The sequence below is a fragment of the Salvelinus fontinalis genome, chromosome 4, assembly GCF_029448725.1.
Source record: "Salvelinus fontinalis isolate EN_2023a chromosome 4, ASM2944872v1, whole genome shotgun sequence".
Lineage (NCBI taxonomy): Eukaryota > Metazoa > Chordata > Actinopteri > Salmoniformes > Salmonidae > Salvelinus > Salvelinus fontinalis.
This window is the reverse complement of record NC_074668.1, coordinates 65,182,336-65,197,266: the sequence shown is the minus strand read 5'-3', so window position 1 is coordinate 65,197,266 and position 14,931 is coordinate 65,182,336. Positions and strand designations below refer to the sequence as shown.

Here is a 14,931-nt window from a genome sequence, read left to right as displayed (position 1 = left end):
CACAAAATATAGAGAACTGCTTGAATTACAGTAAGAATTCAGAGGAATCCAATGTGCTGCTGCAGTTTTATTGGGTTCTCCCATGTGTCCCTTTCCCTGCAGCCAAAGAGAACACAATTGTAAGCTTTTTATTAGAGTGCTCATTGCTCTACACACACACACACACACACACACACACACACACACACACACACACACACACACACACACACACACACACACACACACACACACACACACACACACACACACACATTTGCGATCAGCTAAACCTTTTAGATTTTGATGTAATGGGGTCGTATGCTACAGAATGGGGTGATATGTAAATGAGTCTGTCTAGTGGACAGAGTTTTTAGAGGGAGAACATAGTAAACAGAGATAGTGTTTCTGTTTTGTCTCCTGCAGAGAGAAAAACATTCACTCTAACATCCAACTGTGTTCAACCAAAGTAGGAGGAAATTCAATTTGGGTAATGATTCTCTCAAGGTGAACAAAGACAATGTTTTAGCCAGTCCATCACACTAGGGTTGTCTTGGTAAGAGAACATGGGGGTTGTCAAATCCACCATTCAATGGTTAATGAATTGAGTAGATTGATTGGTTAATTGGTTGATTAATTGAGTATCTGAAAATGGTCTAACCTGCTGGGGACTCGTTGTGGTTCTCCTCATCAGAGTCAGCGAACACCTCAGCCAGCTCCTGGTCAGACATGTCGGTTAGCTCTGTCAGGTCCAGGAGGTCAAAGTGCACCTCCAGGGAGGACACACTGCTCAGAGGCTCTGCAGGGTCAGAGAGAGAGGAAATTAGTAAGCTCATAGTTATGGACTGATATGGAGCAGCTGGTGGGTTTTATGATAAACTCAATAATAACCCAGTAGATGTATAATATCTCACTACAGCTCAATGCTGTCTACACAACTCACCCAGAACACCCACTCCGCCACACATACATACACAACCCTCCACACCCTCCTGACCCTCCCTCACATTCTCAGTGCCCCGTGGTGTGGAACTTATCTCTTGTGTTGTTTTGATGCTCTGTGCCATACTGTAATAGAAAGATAAAAAGAAGGCCTCTCTTTTATCTGTTTCACAGAGAGACAGCTTGGCTTTGTGTGCTGAACTGTCCTGTGGAAGAGATATGGGTCTCTGTGTCAGAATGATGCCAATCTTAACAGCCAATGTTTGACTGGAGCATCACGACTAGGGCCAGAGAAGCCAGAAATAGAGGGTATTAAAACAGCATGGTTAGACTGTTCCTCACCCTCTGTCCTGAGTGTATGGCACCTGTTCCTGGTTCCAAAAGTCACCGATACCCCAGACCCTGCTCCAATGTCTATTGATACACCAGAGCAGCACGACTGTGCCGTTAACATGTACTGTTTTTATTCACGATAAAAAAAGAGCATGACAGTCCCAACATTCCACACTGGCAGCATTCATGCAGTATGGCAGTTAAATGTATATTTTAGTTACACATGCTTTGCTAAGCATCTATGGAGTGTTACAGCCCCATGCTTGTCTGACACAATGCTTTGGGCTGGGTGGAGCTGGCACTCTTTAGTGATCATGGGTGAGGCATAACGGCTGACCGTGTGATCTATGTGGTGTTAATAGTAAGGGACTGTATGTACTTCATGTATGTGTGTGTGTTTATGTATGTGCTGTGGAGGCATATCTCTGTGAACACGTCTAGTATTTTGGGCTTGTGAGTGGGTATATATAGCTGTGTGTCTGAGTGTAGAGAGAGAGCGGGGTGGATGGTTTTTAAGGATACCGTTTCCCAGCTAATTTCTCTCTACCAGCCAGGCAGTATACTGCCACAGGGTGGATCACAGCCCTCTCCTCAACACTCCTTTGTTCCGCTGCTGCACAGCTCCATTCTCTCACTGTTCTCTCACTCTCCTGATAAATATAGCACAGACATTGATTTAATAAGATAAAAACCTTTAACCATATTATTATAAGTCAGAGAGAGTTGATAATCATGCTAAATCATAATCCTGTTGGTGGCTCTGCTGTATTTCACACATTGTGAGGAGACATGGGCAGAGTTACACTGACGATTTGAGATGGAGAATTTCATTGGGTGCCAGAAGTTCCCAGACAATTGAATTCTACAATATAAATTGTCCTGAACAATGGATTAAAGTTAGCTCAAATAAATCAATCTCTGCTCCAACTCCTTTCCGGCTTGAATTTGGAAGTTCTTCCTGGTAAGCCCTTCTGTGGATTACAGTATTATTGTCACTGAATGCTTGGTGCCAACATGGATGATGGTTTGCCAAACTCTGTATACCTTTGGCTCTTACAGTGAGTGGTGGCCTTGCATTGCCTGGGATACCCTACTACTCACAACAACACACGTCTACAACAAGAGACATTTTGTACAGTACTTGCTGAAAAGTACAAAATAAAATCCTCCAACAATCTCTATTGTCTTGTTCCTCTGTACCAGATCTGTCCACAGACAGTATAAACACTGATTACATCTGCCTGTGTGTTCCAGACACTAGCTCCCATGAGAGGAGATGTGAGGGGACAAGTGGAATGAGAGAGGAGAAGGAGTGGGAGACAGTAAAGATGAGAGGAACGCCAGTGAGGAGAGAGTTGAGAGGAGAGGAAGGTAAAGATATTGTGGGTTGACATTCCGCTGTGGTTTGAAGTCTTCTAATGAGACAACTGCAGCCGTAGAGGATCAGAGACAGAGAAGCAGACACTCCTGTCTCACCTTTGCTTAATGAACCATTCATTTAACCACGTGGGAGGCTCAGGCTGCCCCTTTGCACTACTCCTCCCTCACTGAATGGGAGGAAGTTGCCACTAGACACTGATCAAAGGTTAGTTCTACATTATCCAGCCATAATGGTGAAGGCTAGGATTTGGGGAGGTTAAGCTGATCCTCGATAATTGGTTAAGGGCAACTTCTACCTCCCTAGGGCTTTGGGCTAGCCTGCTGTACATATCTAGGATCATCTTACATGGAAAAGCACACAACTGACCTTAGATCCGTATAGATGGGGAGACTACGGGTCAGTCAGTGTGTGTCTGAGGGGTTAACTGAACTCCACAGCATCAGCTGAACCATATGCAGTGATAAAGGCCTGATTAGCATTATGGGATGTCAAGAGCTCTGTCTCCATGGTGTGCTAACTGTTTCCTCAGAGTAAATCTCTACAGGCCTGCTTGGTTCACTTGGCAAATCTACATTTGAACGATTCACTGACTGTTTGTTCCACCTGCCCCGGTTTCTGGAAGGATGTAGACTGTGGTGTGAGGGGATGACAGAGGCTTGCCTCGTAGGAGGCTGTTGCTGATTACTGCTGAGGTGTGGTGGTTACTCAGGTACTTACACCCAGGTGAGTGCTACACTTTTCGGCGGTGGATCTGTTTCAGCCTACCTACAGAGGAGGAGTAGCTGTGAACTTCAGAGACAGATGCTGCCTGATGAAGCGCTCCCGGACCTGCCTGTCTGACCAATGTTTCTCCCTCCCCGCTGGACCATCCACTCAAGCTACTCCTGTACTTACTGTATCATCACTGGAAGACCATCTCTCATGAACTGCCAGCTCCCTAAATTATTTTTTTATGTTTTTTTAAGCAAGATTCTGTATGAAAAGCGCTATATAAAATATATGATTATGTTATTAATCAACGGAATCCATTTACCATGCTTCAGATGCACTGCATCAAAAAAAGCCCATCTCTGTAAACAATCTTTAGTATTTAGCTGGTTGTGACATGCAATAACGTAGCAATATTTACCAGCGTGGATGACATGGGCTTATAAGGTCAATTAGATATAATGGTGTGAAATGGTTTGAGTAGCCGAGCACAAACACGGTACACAGAGAATTGAATTGGACACGACTGTATTAAGCAGAGCCATTAGATCTGTGCAGGCCAGGCTCTTTAACTCTTTAACTACCTGACCAGATATAAAGCTGGTCCGGTCACCCACGTTACGACTTTAATAAAATGCATTACCGAAGCCTGTCAGGCGTAACAGCATGACATTAGCCTCGCTCAGACTCTGAGGCTGAGATAACACAAGGCTTAAAAGGTCATGATAGCCATAGTAACGGACCTGAAAGAAGCAATACCTGCCCCATATTGGTTTAGATGGGGGAATGAAAGAGCCTTCGTCCACAGCTGTCAGCGGTCTCACACAGCAGCAGAGCAGCTCTGATTCTGAATGAAGACCTGGTATGTGGCATGGTTTTGGCTATATTCTAGCCATTAGACTAGATTCTGAGCAAGCTGGATAATGAAATGTGCCCATGCATATTTTAATACATCTACAAAATCTATTATATGGAGGGTGCTGTCGTACTCTAATAACCCCATACTATATTCTACTTCATCAGTCCTCTAAGCCGACACACCCTCAGGGCATCCGTGAGGTGCAACCCCTCCCTGAGAAAATTATTTGGGTTTAAGAATGTATTGAGAGATGGAGGGGAAGTGTGAATATGGGAGACGGATGTAGGGTACAATGTTTATGTGTGTGTGTGTGGAAGGGAGGGAGGGATGAAGGGAGGGAGGGCAGGCCTAAGATCAGACTTTGAGAATAGCTTCTACTGGATGAGTTCTCTCCAGAGGCCCAAAATAGGCTTGTCCATGGCTGTCTGTCTCTTTGAATCTCCCAACAAGAGCAGGAGAGAGGAAGGGAGAGAAAGAGAGTTGGGAGGGAGGGAAGAGAAGTAGTTAAAATTAGTTAGGAGAGAGAGGGATGGAGGGGAGATGAAGACAGAAGGGGGTTATAAAGAAATGCCACCTCCGTTTTCTCTCTGTTTTTCTGTCTCTCTCTAAACTAGTTAGTCATCCCAGTCCCCTTTGTTCATTTCTTTCCTCTACCCCTCCACTACTCTCCTCTAACCCCTCCTCTACCCCTCCTCTACTCTCCTCTAACCACTCCTCTACCCCTCCACTACTCTCCTCTAACCCCTCCTCTACCCCTCCTCTACTCTCCTCTAACCACTCCTCTACCCCTCCACTACTCTCCTCTAACCCCTCCTCTACCCCTCCTCTACTCTCCTCTAACCCCTCCTCTACCCCTCCTCTACTCTCCTCTAACCCCTCCTCTACCCCTCCTCTACTCTCCTCTAACCCCTTCTCTAACCCCTCCTCTACCCCTCCTCTACTCTCCTCTAACCCCTCCTCTACCCCTCCTCTACTCTCCTCTAACCCCTCCTCTACCCCTCCTCTACTCTCCTCTAACCCCTTCTCTAACCCCTCCTCTACCCCTCCTCTACTCTCCTCTAACCACTCCTCTACCCCTCCACTACTCTCCTCTAACCCCTCCTCTACCCCTCCTCTACTCTCCTCTAACCCCTCCTCTACCCCTCCTCTACTCTCCTCTAACCCCTCCTCTACTCTCCTCTAACCCCTCCTCTACCCCTCCTCTACTCTCCTCTAACCCCTCCTCTACCCCTCCTCTACTCTCCTCTAACCCCTTCTCTAACCCCTCCTCTACCCCTCCTCTACTCTCCTCTAACCACTCCTCTACCCCTCCACTACTCTCCTCTAACCCCTCCTCTACCCCTCCTCTACTCTCCTCTAACCCCTCCTCTACCCCTCCTCTACTCTCCTCTAACCCCTCCTCTAACCCCTCCTCTACTCTCCTCTAACCCCTCCTCTACTCTCCTCTAACCCCTCCTCTACCCCTCCTCTACTCTCCTCTAACCCCTCCTCTACCCCTCCTCTACTCTCCTCTAACCCCTTCTCTAACCCCTCCTCTACCCCTCCTCTACTCTCCTCTACCCCTCCACTACTCTCCTCTAACCCCTCCTCTACCCCTCCTCTACTCTCCTCTAACCCCTCCTCTACCCCTCCTCTACTCTCCTCTAACCCCTCCTCTACTCTCCTCTAACCCCTCCTCTACCCCTCCTCTACTCTCCTCTAACCCCTTCTCTAACCCCTCCTCTACCCCTCCTCTACTCTCCTCTAACCACTCCTCTACCCCTCCACTACTCTCCTCTAACCCCTCCTCTACCCCTCCTCTACTCTCCTCTAACCCCTCCTCTACCCCTCCTCTACTCTCCTCTAACCCCTCCTCTACTCTCCTCTAACCCCTCCTCTACCCCTCCTCTACTCTCCTCTAACCCCTCCTCTACCCCTCCTCTACTCTCCTCTAACCCCTTCTCTAACCCCTCCTCTACCCCTCCTCTACTCTCCTCTAACCACTCCTCTACCCCTCCACTACTCTCCTCTAACCCCTCCTCTACCCCTCCTCTACTCTCCTCTAACCCCTCCTCTACCCCTCCTCTACTCTCCTCTAACCCCTCCTCTACCCCTCCTCTACTCTCCTCTAACCCCTCCTCTAACCTCTCCTCTACCCCTCCTCTACTCTCCTCTAACCCCTCCTCTACCCCTCCTCTACTCTCCTCTAACCCCTCCTCTACTCTCCTCTAACCCCTCCTCTACTCTCCTCTAACCCCTCCTCTACCCCTCCTCTACTCTCCTCTAACCCCTCCTCCACTCTCCTCTAACCCCTCCTCTACCCCTCCTCCACTCTCCTCTAACCCCTCCTCTACCCCTCCTCTACTCTCCTCTAACCCCTCCTCTACCCCTCCTCTACTCTCCTCTAACCCCTCCTCTACCCCTCCTCTCTTCTTTCCTGTCTTCTCCCACCCCCATTTCTCCTTGAATAATTGATCAGTAACACATTTTACCTCCCAGCAAGGTTGGTGAGAGAGATGGAGAGAAACGGTTGCTGCTCTCTCTCAACTCATTAAGTGTCTCTCTGGGAGCCCATTGGCGGGACTAGACCCATAATACATTCACATTGAGAAGGAAAGGTGTCAGTTATACAGTGGACTAGTATGGCAGCTGTTTAAAGGATGCTATGCGGTAGCCCACTTGTGAAGCGCACACACACACCCAAACCAACCACTTGTCCTTCTTGTCCTGCTATTTTTGGCTGACGGTTACAAATTGAAAATGAGAAAAAAATAAAGAGGACTTAGAAATGACTTTTGCTGTTTCTTTGGCTTTTGGCCCCTACTTAAATGCAGCCTCAGGTATTTCCTTTTTATTGTTCTTCTCCCTTCTTCTCTTCGCTCTGCCTTCTCTCACTCCCCTCCACTCTCTGTGGTTGTACTCAGGGATCTCTCTTTCTCTCCTCTCTGCCAGGATGTACTCTATATTGAAAATGTAATAGAATGTAAGATAAGGGGAGAGGGAAGAGTATACATGTAATGGAAAATAGGAACGGACGAACTCAATTGGAAAGACAAATTGAGAGAGAGTGAGAGATAAGAAAGTTTGGGAAAACAAATCTGGGGAGAGAAAGATGAGGGAGAAGAGGGGTAATCTGCCTTAGTGAAGACTGAGATAATTGCCTGGTAGGCTGGGCTGTCAATAGCAGTAGTCTGGCTGAGGGGAGCAGCGGAGAGACTGGGGGCTCCATCAAAAAGTAGAATGCCTCTGTATCTGACCCCCCCCCCCCCCCCCCCCCTAAGGCCCCCCAGCCTCCCCATGGCGCACTGATCATTAGCCTAGCCAGAGCAGCCTATAATGAGGATCGAGGGGGGGAGACGGGGTAAGCTAGAGAGATGGTTGTAAGGGTCTCCCCCTTTAGCAAAACGATGAGCACATTATAGAACAGTCAGTCTTAACAACAGCCTGTAATGAGGCTATAATGATTCCCAAACACTCTCATACACTCAGGCTTTAACAGGGGCTTCCACTGTGTCTCAGTAGGATTGGTTATAGTGCACAGTGTGATGCTTGGCTCAGAGCCAGTAAACTGGACTTGGCCTTATCTAGAGGTAACAAAGTCATTGGGTCCAGCCAAACTCAGCAAGAGGACTATTAACAACTTTATCCTATTCGCTCACCACAATTCATAAACTGTTGTAGAAAAGAAATGTACTAGTTTTATGATGTAACTAAAGGGGTTTTGTAAAGGACCACACATGGGATTTGACAGAGTACCACATTTCCCCCTCCCTCCCCCTCTGTCTGTAGGGTAACTTTGCCCCAGGTGTCTCATTAAGGCAGAAGGACACAAATACTGGGCTGTAGTGGCCATCTCCCTGAATGGGTGTTTAGTCGTTGTCTAGATAAAGACCTCCTTGTGAGGCTTGTGTCTGTCTCTGTGTCTGTCTGCCTCTGGCTCAGCCCCTGGGCCTGGTGCAGATAGGCACAGTGACACATGGTTCCCTCTGTGGGGGGACAGACACACAATGATGCCTTATAGCGCGGGGATTGGATGTGGGGATGGGTACAGGACAGGGTGGAAGTCGGGTCAGGGGAACTGGGAAGATGGGTGCAATATATTCCAATTTAACCCCAGAGGAAGTGACGAACTGACCACAGTGTGTACCTGTTTACCAACGCCAAACAAAAAAAATGACCCACCTCTTACACACAAGAAAAATGAAGGTTTCTCAAGGGTTCTTTGGGAAGGGGGATGGTTCTATATGGAACCATCCTGACCCAAAGAACCCGTTGAGCCCTTCAATGGCTTTTTGCAGCTCAATTTTATTTTATTTTAGTGATAATTCAAATGTAGGTGCGGCGGCTCATTCGAATATTTTGGGGAGTGGTTTATTCACAGCTCTTTTTTTGCAACCGTGAGTGAGAGTGTAATTCCAGTTGTTCTAATCTGTTGTGTTACGCTATTAAATATTATATATGACTAAGGCCAGTGATGTTGTCTTGTGAAAGATTCACATATGGCCTTGTGTCAATTCAGAATGATTGACTAAGTCAGTAGTGATCAATAATCTCCTCAGGGACACACAGCCATTCCAGAGCTGACACACCTGATTTAACTTGTTAATAAAACACAATAATAACTGCAATGGAATTTTAACAATATAATATGGCTAGTAAACCAGAATAAAAACCACGCTACGGTTCTACAAAGAACCTTTGAGATTGAGAAAGGTCCTTTTCTGTTGCTACTGTATATAGAATATTTTTTCATGATTCTTTATAAAACCTTTAAAAAAAGTTTCCATATAGCAATAAAAGGGTCCCGCTATGGTTACAACCCTTGGTTGGTTCTATAAATAACTTTTCTCAATCTAAAGGTTTGTAGAACCATACAGTTTTTTTAAATTTTGGCTTACTAGCCATATTATATTGTTAAAATTTCATCCAACTACCATCCTTTAGCCATCCCTTAATTACTATCCTCTCCATCCTCCCCCACTCCTTTTTTTCTATCCATCCAATCCACCCTCCCTCCATCCATTAATCCACCACTCCTCCATCGCTCCCCTTACCCCGGTACTCACGTCTCCTCTCGGTGACGTGCAGCAGGCCAGCGGTGTGTCCTGGAAGCCCTCCCTCCTCTTCCCCCACTGGGTGATGGTACAACTCCTTGGAAAGGTCCCCTGAGCTGGAAGTCTTCAGCAACTTCTGGATGTCTTTATTGGGCTCTGTGGTGGCAAACACACACACATGTAAGTACACACGCACACAGCAACAGTGGGAGAGAGCAAATGAGACAGATAAGAGTGAGTGTTCATTGTCACAGTCTAGCCCTTCCAGCATCCACGATCTCCTTTTATTCATGTTTGGCATGTGTGTTTTGTGATGCATTTATGCTGTGTGCTGGTAATCATATTTAGCCGCTGTGCATCTAGCCTCAGGAAGCAGTGCGTGACAAACAGGCTATTTTGGGTGACCATGCCTATTCATCTTCTCCTGAGGATGTCTTATGTGACATTTGTTTATGGACCCACCCTGCTGTGCACAATGCTGTATAACACAGACACACACACTTGCACACATGCGTGCACACATACGTGAATAAACACGCTCACACACACACACACACACACACACACACACACACACACACACACACACACACACACACACACACACACACACACACACACACACACACACACACACACACACACACACACAGTAAATAAACACTTCATAAAATACCATTATTGGCATTTGGGTTGCAACAGAAAGAATATAACCACCAATCTAGAATTTCAAAATGTGTTGAAAAATCTATAATTATTACGTTTCTGCAATATAACCCCAGAGTGTACATTTCAAAGTGGAAAATTCTGTTTTTATAACATTTCAATTGTCAGATGAGAAAGCGTTTGTCTTACTTGTTCTATTTTCAGATATCTTGGTGCTCCTGTCTTTCTACAGAGCCTGTTTCACTGTCCTGTGCTGTGCTTTGCTCACAGGGAAAAGAGAATGTGTGTTGTTATGTAAAAGGTTGTCTAGTGACAGTAGCTCTACTGTTTCAGTTTCACTACCTCCGTTTCAATGAACCACCGCCTCAGAGCCTCCCTATACTCACTCACATGTTTTATTTAAGGAGTTAAAACTCTGAAACTCTCATTTTATCCACTTCACTAAACCTTTTTACTGTGGTTCTCTGTCCCTTTATTTCCTCTCTCATTTCAGAGTTCAGGTTTTTATCCCTTTGGACTGCAATTACCACAGGGCCGTCATTCTGTGTAGCTTTTCAAAGAGGCTAAGGGGATGAAATGGCACCAAAATGAGATTTTTATCAAAGTTCATAATACTGGTAATTCTACCAGGCTCACACAGTTAAATGATCCACTTTCTATTGAACAACTCCCTCACATCTAGTGTAATATTTAGTGTAATAGGAGGGGTTGAACAGAAGGTTAACCATGAGTACTGATGATAATCTACAGTAACATTAATCCCCAGGTTATTACATCACCTACCGTATCCACATTAACCCCTGAACAGCTGTGTTCCTTTTCCATAACACTGCATGCTGTGGGTTTTACCATAGACAAGTTTACACATACACTCCCTGTCTTATCTAGAAATAAATGTAGTATGCATAGTATCTATGTTCTGTGTGTGTGTGTGTGTGTGTGTGTGTGTGTGTGTGTGTGTGTGTGTGTGTGTGTGTGTGTGTGTGTGTGTGTGTGTGTGTGTGTGTGTGTGTGTGTGTGTGTGTGTGTGTGTGTTTGAATGTATGAAGTTGTGTGTGAAGGTAATTTAGATCTCCTCCAGTGTTGTACAGACAGTGATGGAAAGAGACTGATGTGGATGTGCTTGTGTACTAGGCCGAGTTGGACATTCAATTAGGTTTAAATTGAAAACGGCTGTCTCATCTGATTTTCTGAGACAACACATTCCTTGGAGGAAGACTACATTCCACCAGGCTCTGAGTCATGAGGTGTATCTTAGAAGACTCACAAACCAACACACAGCCTCTAGTCTCTCACACATGCCTATATACACCTGAACATTCGGTAAACTCATATGCACAGTCATCTACAGAGCACACTCCGCACTCTAGTAGAAATCCATACACACTTGATCAAACTGTCACACATTCACACACACATTTTCACACATGTAAGTGTACACGCGCACCCACCCACACATCCACACACACACGTCTCAGGCTGGTGTCCTGTACTAACTCTAGCCCATCCAAAAGGATCCTTAACAGCTTCTACTCCCAAGCCATAAGACCCCTGAACAGCTAATCAAATGGCCACCCAGACTATTTGCATTGTCCCACCCCTCCCTTTTTTATGCTGCTGCTACTCTCTGTTTATTATCTACGCATAGTCACTTTACCCCCACCTACATGTACATATTACCTCAATTACCTCAAATTAACATGTGCCCCTGCACATTGACTCTGTACCGGTACCCCCTGTATATAGTCTCCACATTGACTCTGTATATAGCCTCCACATTGACTCTGTATATACCCTCCACATTGACTCTGTATATAGTCTCCACATTGACTCTGTACCGGTACCCCCTGTATATAGTCTCCACATTGACTGTATATAGCCTCCACATTGACTCTGTATATAGCCTCCACATTGACTCTGTATATAGCCTCCACATTGACTCTGTATATAGTCTCCACATTGACTCTGTATATAGCCTCCACATTGACTCTGTATATAGCCTCCACATTGACTCTGTATATAGCCTCCACATTGACTCTGTATATAGTCTCCACATTGACTCTGTATATAGCCTCCACATTGACTCTGTATATAGGATATAGCCTCCACATTGACTCTGTATATAGTCTCCACATTGACTCTGTATATAGCCTCCACATTGACTCTGTATATAGCCTCCACATTGACTCTGTATATAGTCTCCACATTGACTCTGTATATAGCCTCCACATTGACTCTGTATATAGGATATAGCCTCCACATTGACTCTGTATATAGTCTCCACATTGACTCTGTATATAGCCTCCACATTGACTCTGTATATAGGATATAGCCTCCACATTGACTCTGTATATAGTCTCCACATTGACTCTGTATATAGCCTCCACATTGACTCTGTATATAGCCTCCACATTGACTCTGTATATAGGATATAGCCTCCACATTGACTCTGTATATAGTCTCCACATTGACTCTGTATATAGCCTCCACATTGACTCTGTATATAGCCTCCACATTGACTCTGTATATAGTCTCGCTATTGTTATTTACTGCTGCTCTTTATTTACTATTATTCATTTTTGTAGTTGTTTTTTTTACTTATCTATTTTTTACTTAACAACTATTTTTCTTAAATCTGCATTGTTGGTTAAGGGCTTGTAAGTAAGCATTGCACTGTAAGGTCTACACCTGTTATATTCGGCGCATGTGACAAATACAATTTGATTTGATCTCCAGATTCCTCTGAGTCATGCGGCACATTGCCACCTCACTGACTCTGCAGCAACAAGCGTTAGCGCAGAACACAGCAGACAGGGAGGAGAGGGGGATGGAGATAGGTGAGAAAGAAGAGGGAGAGCGGGATGAAGGTGTGGGTGAAAAGAGGAGAGAGATAGGTGAGAAAGTAGCAGCAGGAGCGTTCTAGAGGTTAACATCCTAACTCCCTGCTGGGCTGTCAGAAGCACTCTGTTGGACATCATCATCATGCTGTCCCTCAGACTGCACAATCACTGTGGAAACATCCACGTCCTTAGGAATGGAGAAGAGCATCTTTGGCACAGATTGTGTGTGTGTGTCACACACAGAGAAGGGTGTGGCATTTCAAAGGGTTGGCAAAGCAAGTCACAGACTAAAAATGATGGATTCCCATTTCACCCTGGATACAAGGCTTGCTGTTGGCTATCGATTTATTTTTTGCAGCAAGGGTCCAAACAAGCTGAGAGAATACAGCTCCACTTTCCCTTCTCTATAATGAGGTGGTGATACTATTTACCGTTTGCTGCTTCATTTCCCATGTATGTTACCCCCCTCTGTATGTCACTCTGCCTCATAGTCACACAATTAATGTTTACACTACTGGAGGCTGCTGAGGGGAGGATGGCTCACAATAATGGATGGAACGTAGTGAATGGAATAGCATCAAACACATGGAAACCATGTGTTTGATGTATTTGAAACCATTCCACTCCAGCTATTTCCACAGGCCCATCCTCCCCAATTAAGGTGCCACCAACCTCCTGTGGTTTACGCCTCATATCAATTGCCAAGTGTAGTCGTGTACATGCTTTACATGCATAGACGCACACACATAGTATTCATTGAAATTGTAGTAGGGATTTTCAAGGTGAATAAAAAAGAAGAGCAGTCACAGATGACGTCAATCAAAATCAATCTGGTTTAATACAACTCCTCCAGAACAGAAGCAGAGAACATATTCTAATCTCACAGCACCAACGTTCTGTAAACACCCACTGAGAGGCTTGTAGGAAGTCACAAAATCAGCTGCTACAGAATCACACAGTGTCACAGAATACAATAACAGTCAGTGTCCTCTGTCCTTGTACCTCCAGTCTGGCGTCAATCACTATCAACAGATATGAGAATAATCCATAACATTCTAATAGGTCAGTCAACGTGATGAATGAGCTGACACTACCTCATGCTCCTCTTGACCCAGTGTGCCCTACTGTAAATGCCTACTGACTGAGCACTCTGAGCACCATCCGTACACAGTATGTTTAATGGGACATGGTGAACACACCACCAGCCAACAGTGAAAGGACTGGAGTGTGCTGTTTGAAAGGCCACTCTTTCAGGCTTTGGCTCACACTGCTCCTAGCAATCACGCATGACTACCTCTGAATCAGGTTCTCTCTCACACACACCCACACACACTGATTGCATTCACCACAATAGTTTAATCAAACTCAACATATCGGTTCAAATCAAATCAATCTTCTTGCAACAGTAATGGCAACAGGAAGTAAGTCTCTCCACACCCTTCTCCCACCATACTGTTATTTCCCTCTTCTAACATCCATCCTTTTTTCCTTAGTCACAGATAACAATCCATCCTACGGGAAAGGATGTTGCTATGATCCGTTATATCAATGTCATTAAGGTATTGTGTCTAATTGATACCATACAAATCATATCTCGTTTATCACATCTTATTAAGTACATTGTGTCAACACAGGTCACTGAAATAGCTCTACACACAACAACATCCTCCATCTCTGAAAACAGCAACATCAGCATGTGTTCATCTTCCTTTCTTCCACAACCATGTCATTACATGGAAGCATTCAACACATATTTCATATGCATTTAGTCTAAATATACTAAGAATAGTAGGGATTCATTAACACTTTATATATTCTCCAATTCAGACCTGTAGAAACATCCACCACTATGTTATTTCCATCCTTAATGTTGGCTACGGTTTCCTCTACTCTACAGTATCATCTGCAGTCCACTGATGTGCACTGCAGGTGGGCTAATAGATTAACAGAACCCACTGATAAGAGAATGAACTACACTAATATACAGTCAAAGCTTTCAGAGTACGTGACTTAGCATAACCATCTAGGCTGCTAGAGTATATGTGTGGGGTAAAACAGAGCACCTATTCTCAGAAACCAAGTCTGGGCTAACAGAGAATGTAAATGTGACAATAGAGTAAAAGAGGCTGGTATGATAGACTACCATGAATAGACATAACATAACATAGAGTCAGTCTGGAAAGACATGGT

General features: G+C 45.0%; 1 protein-coding gene across 4 annotated transcripts in view; it reads right to left on the bottom strand.

Moving 5' to 3' along the window:
- Positions 1–14,931, bottom strand: part of LOC129854193 (dysbindin domain-containing protein 1-like) — a 29,932-nt gene that overhangs the window by 14,475 nt on the left and 526 nt on the right. For 2 of the 4 annotated variants that reach the window (XM_055920982.1, XM_055920983.1), the window contains exons 2-3: positions 9,236–9,391; positions 641–778 (exon numbers count right to left, since the gene is read on the bottom strand). In XM_055920982.1, coding sequence (XP_055776957.1) covers positions 641–778; positions 9,236–9,391 — 294 coding nt within the window. The remainder of the gene's footprint in view (positions 1–640; positions 779–9,235; positions 9,392–14,931) is intronic. The other 2 variants (XM_055920984.1, XM_055920985.1) reach the window with 1 other exon arrangement.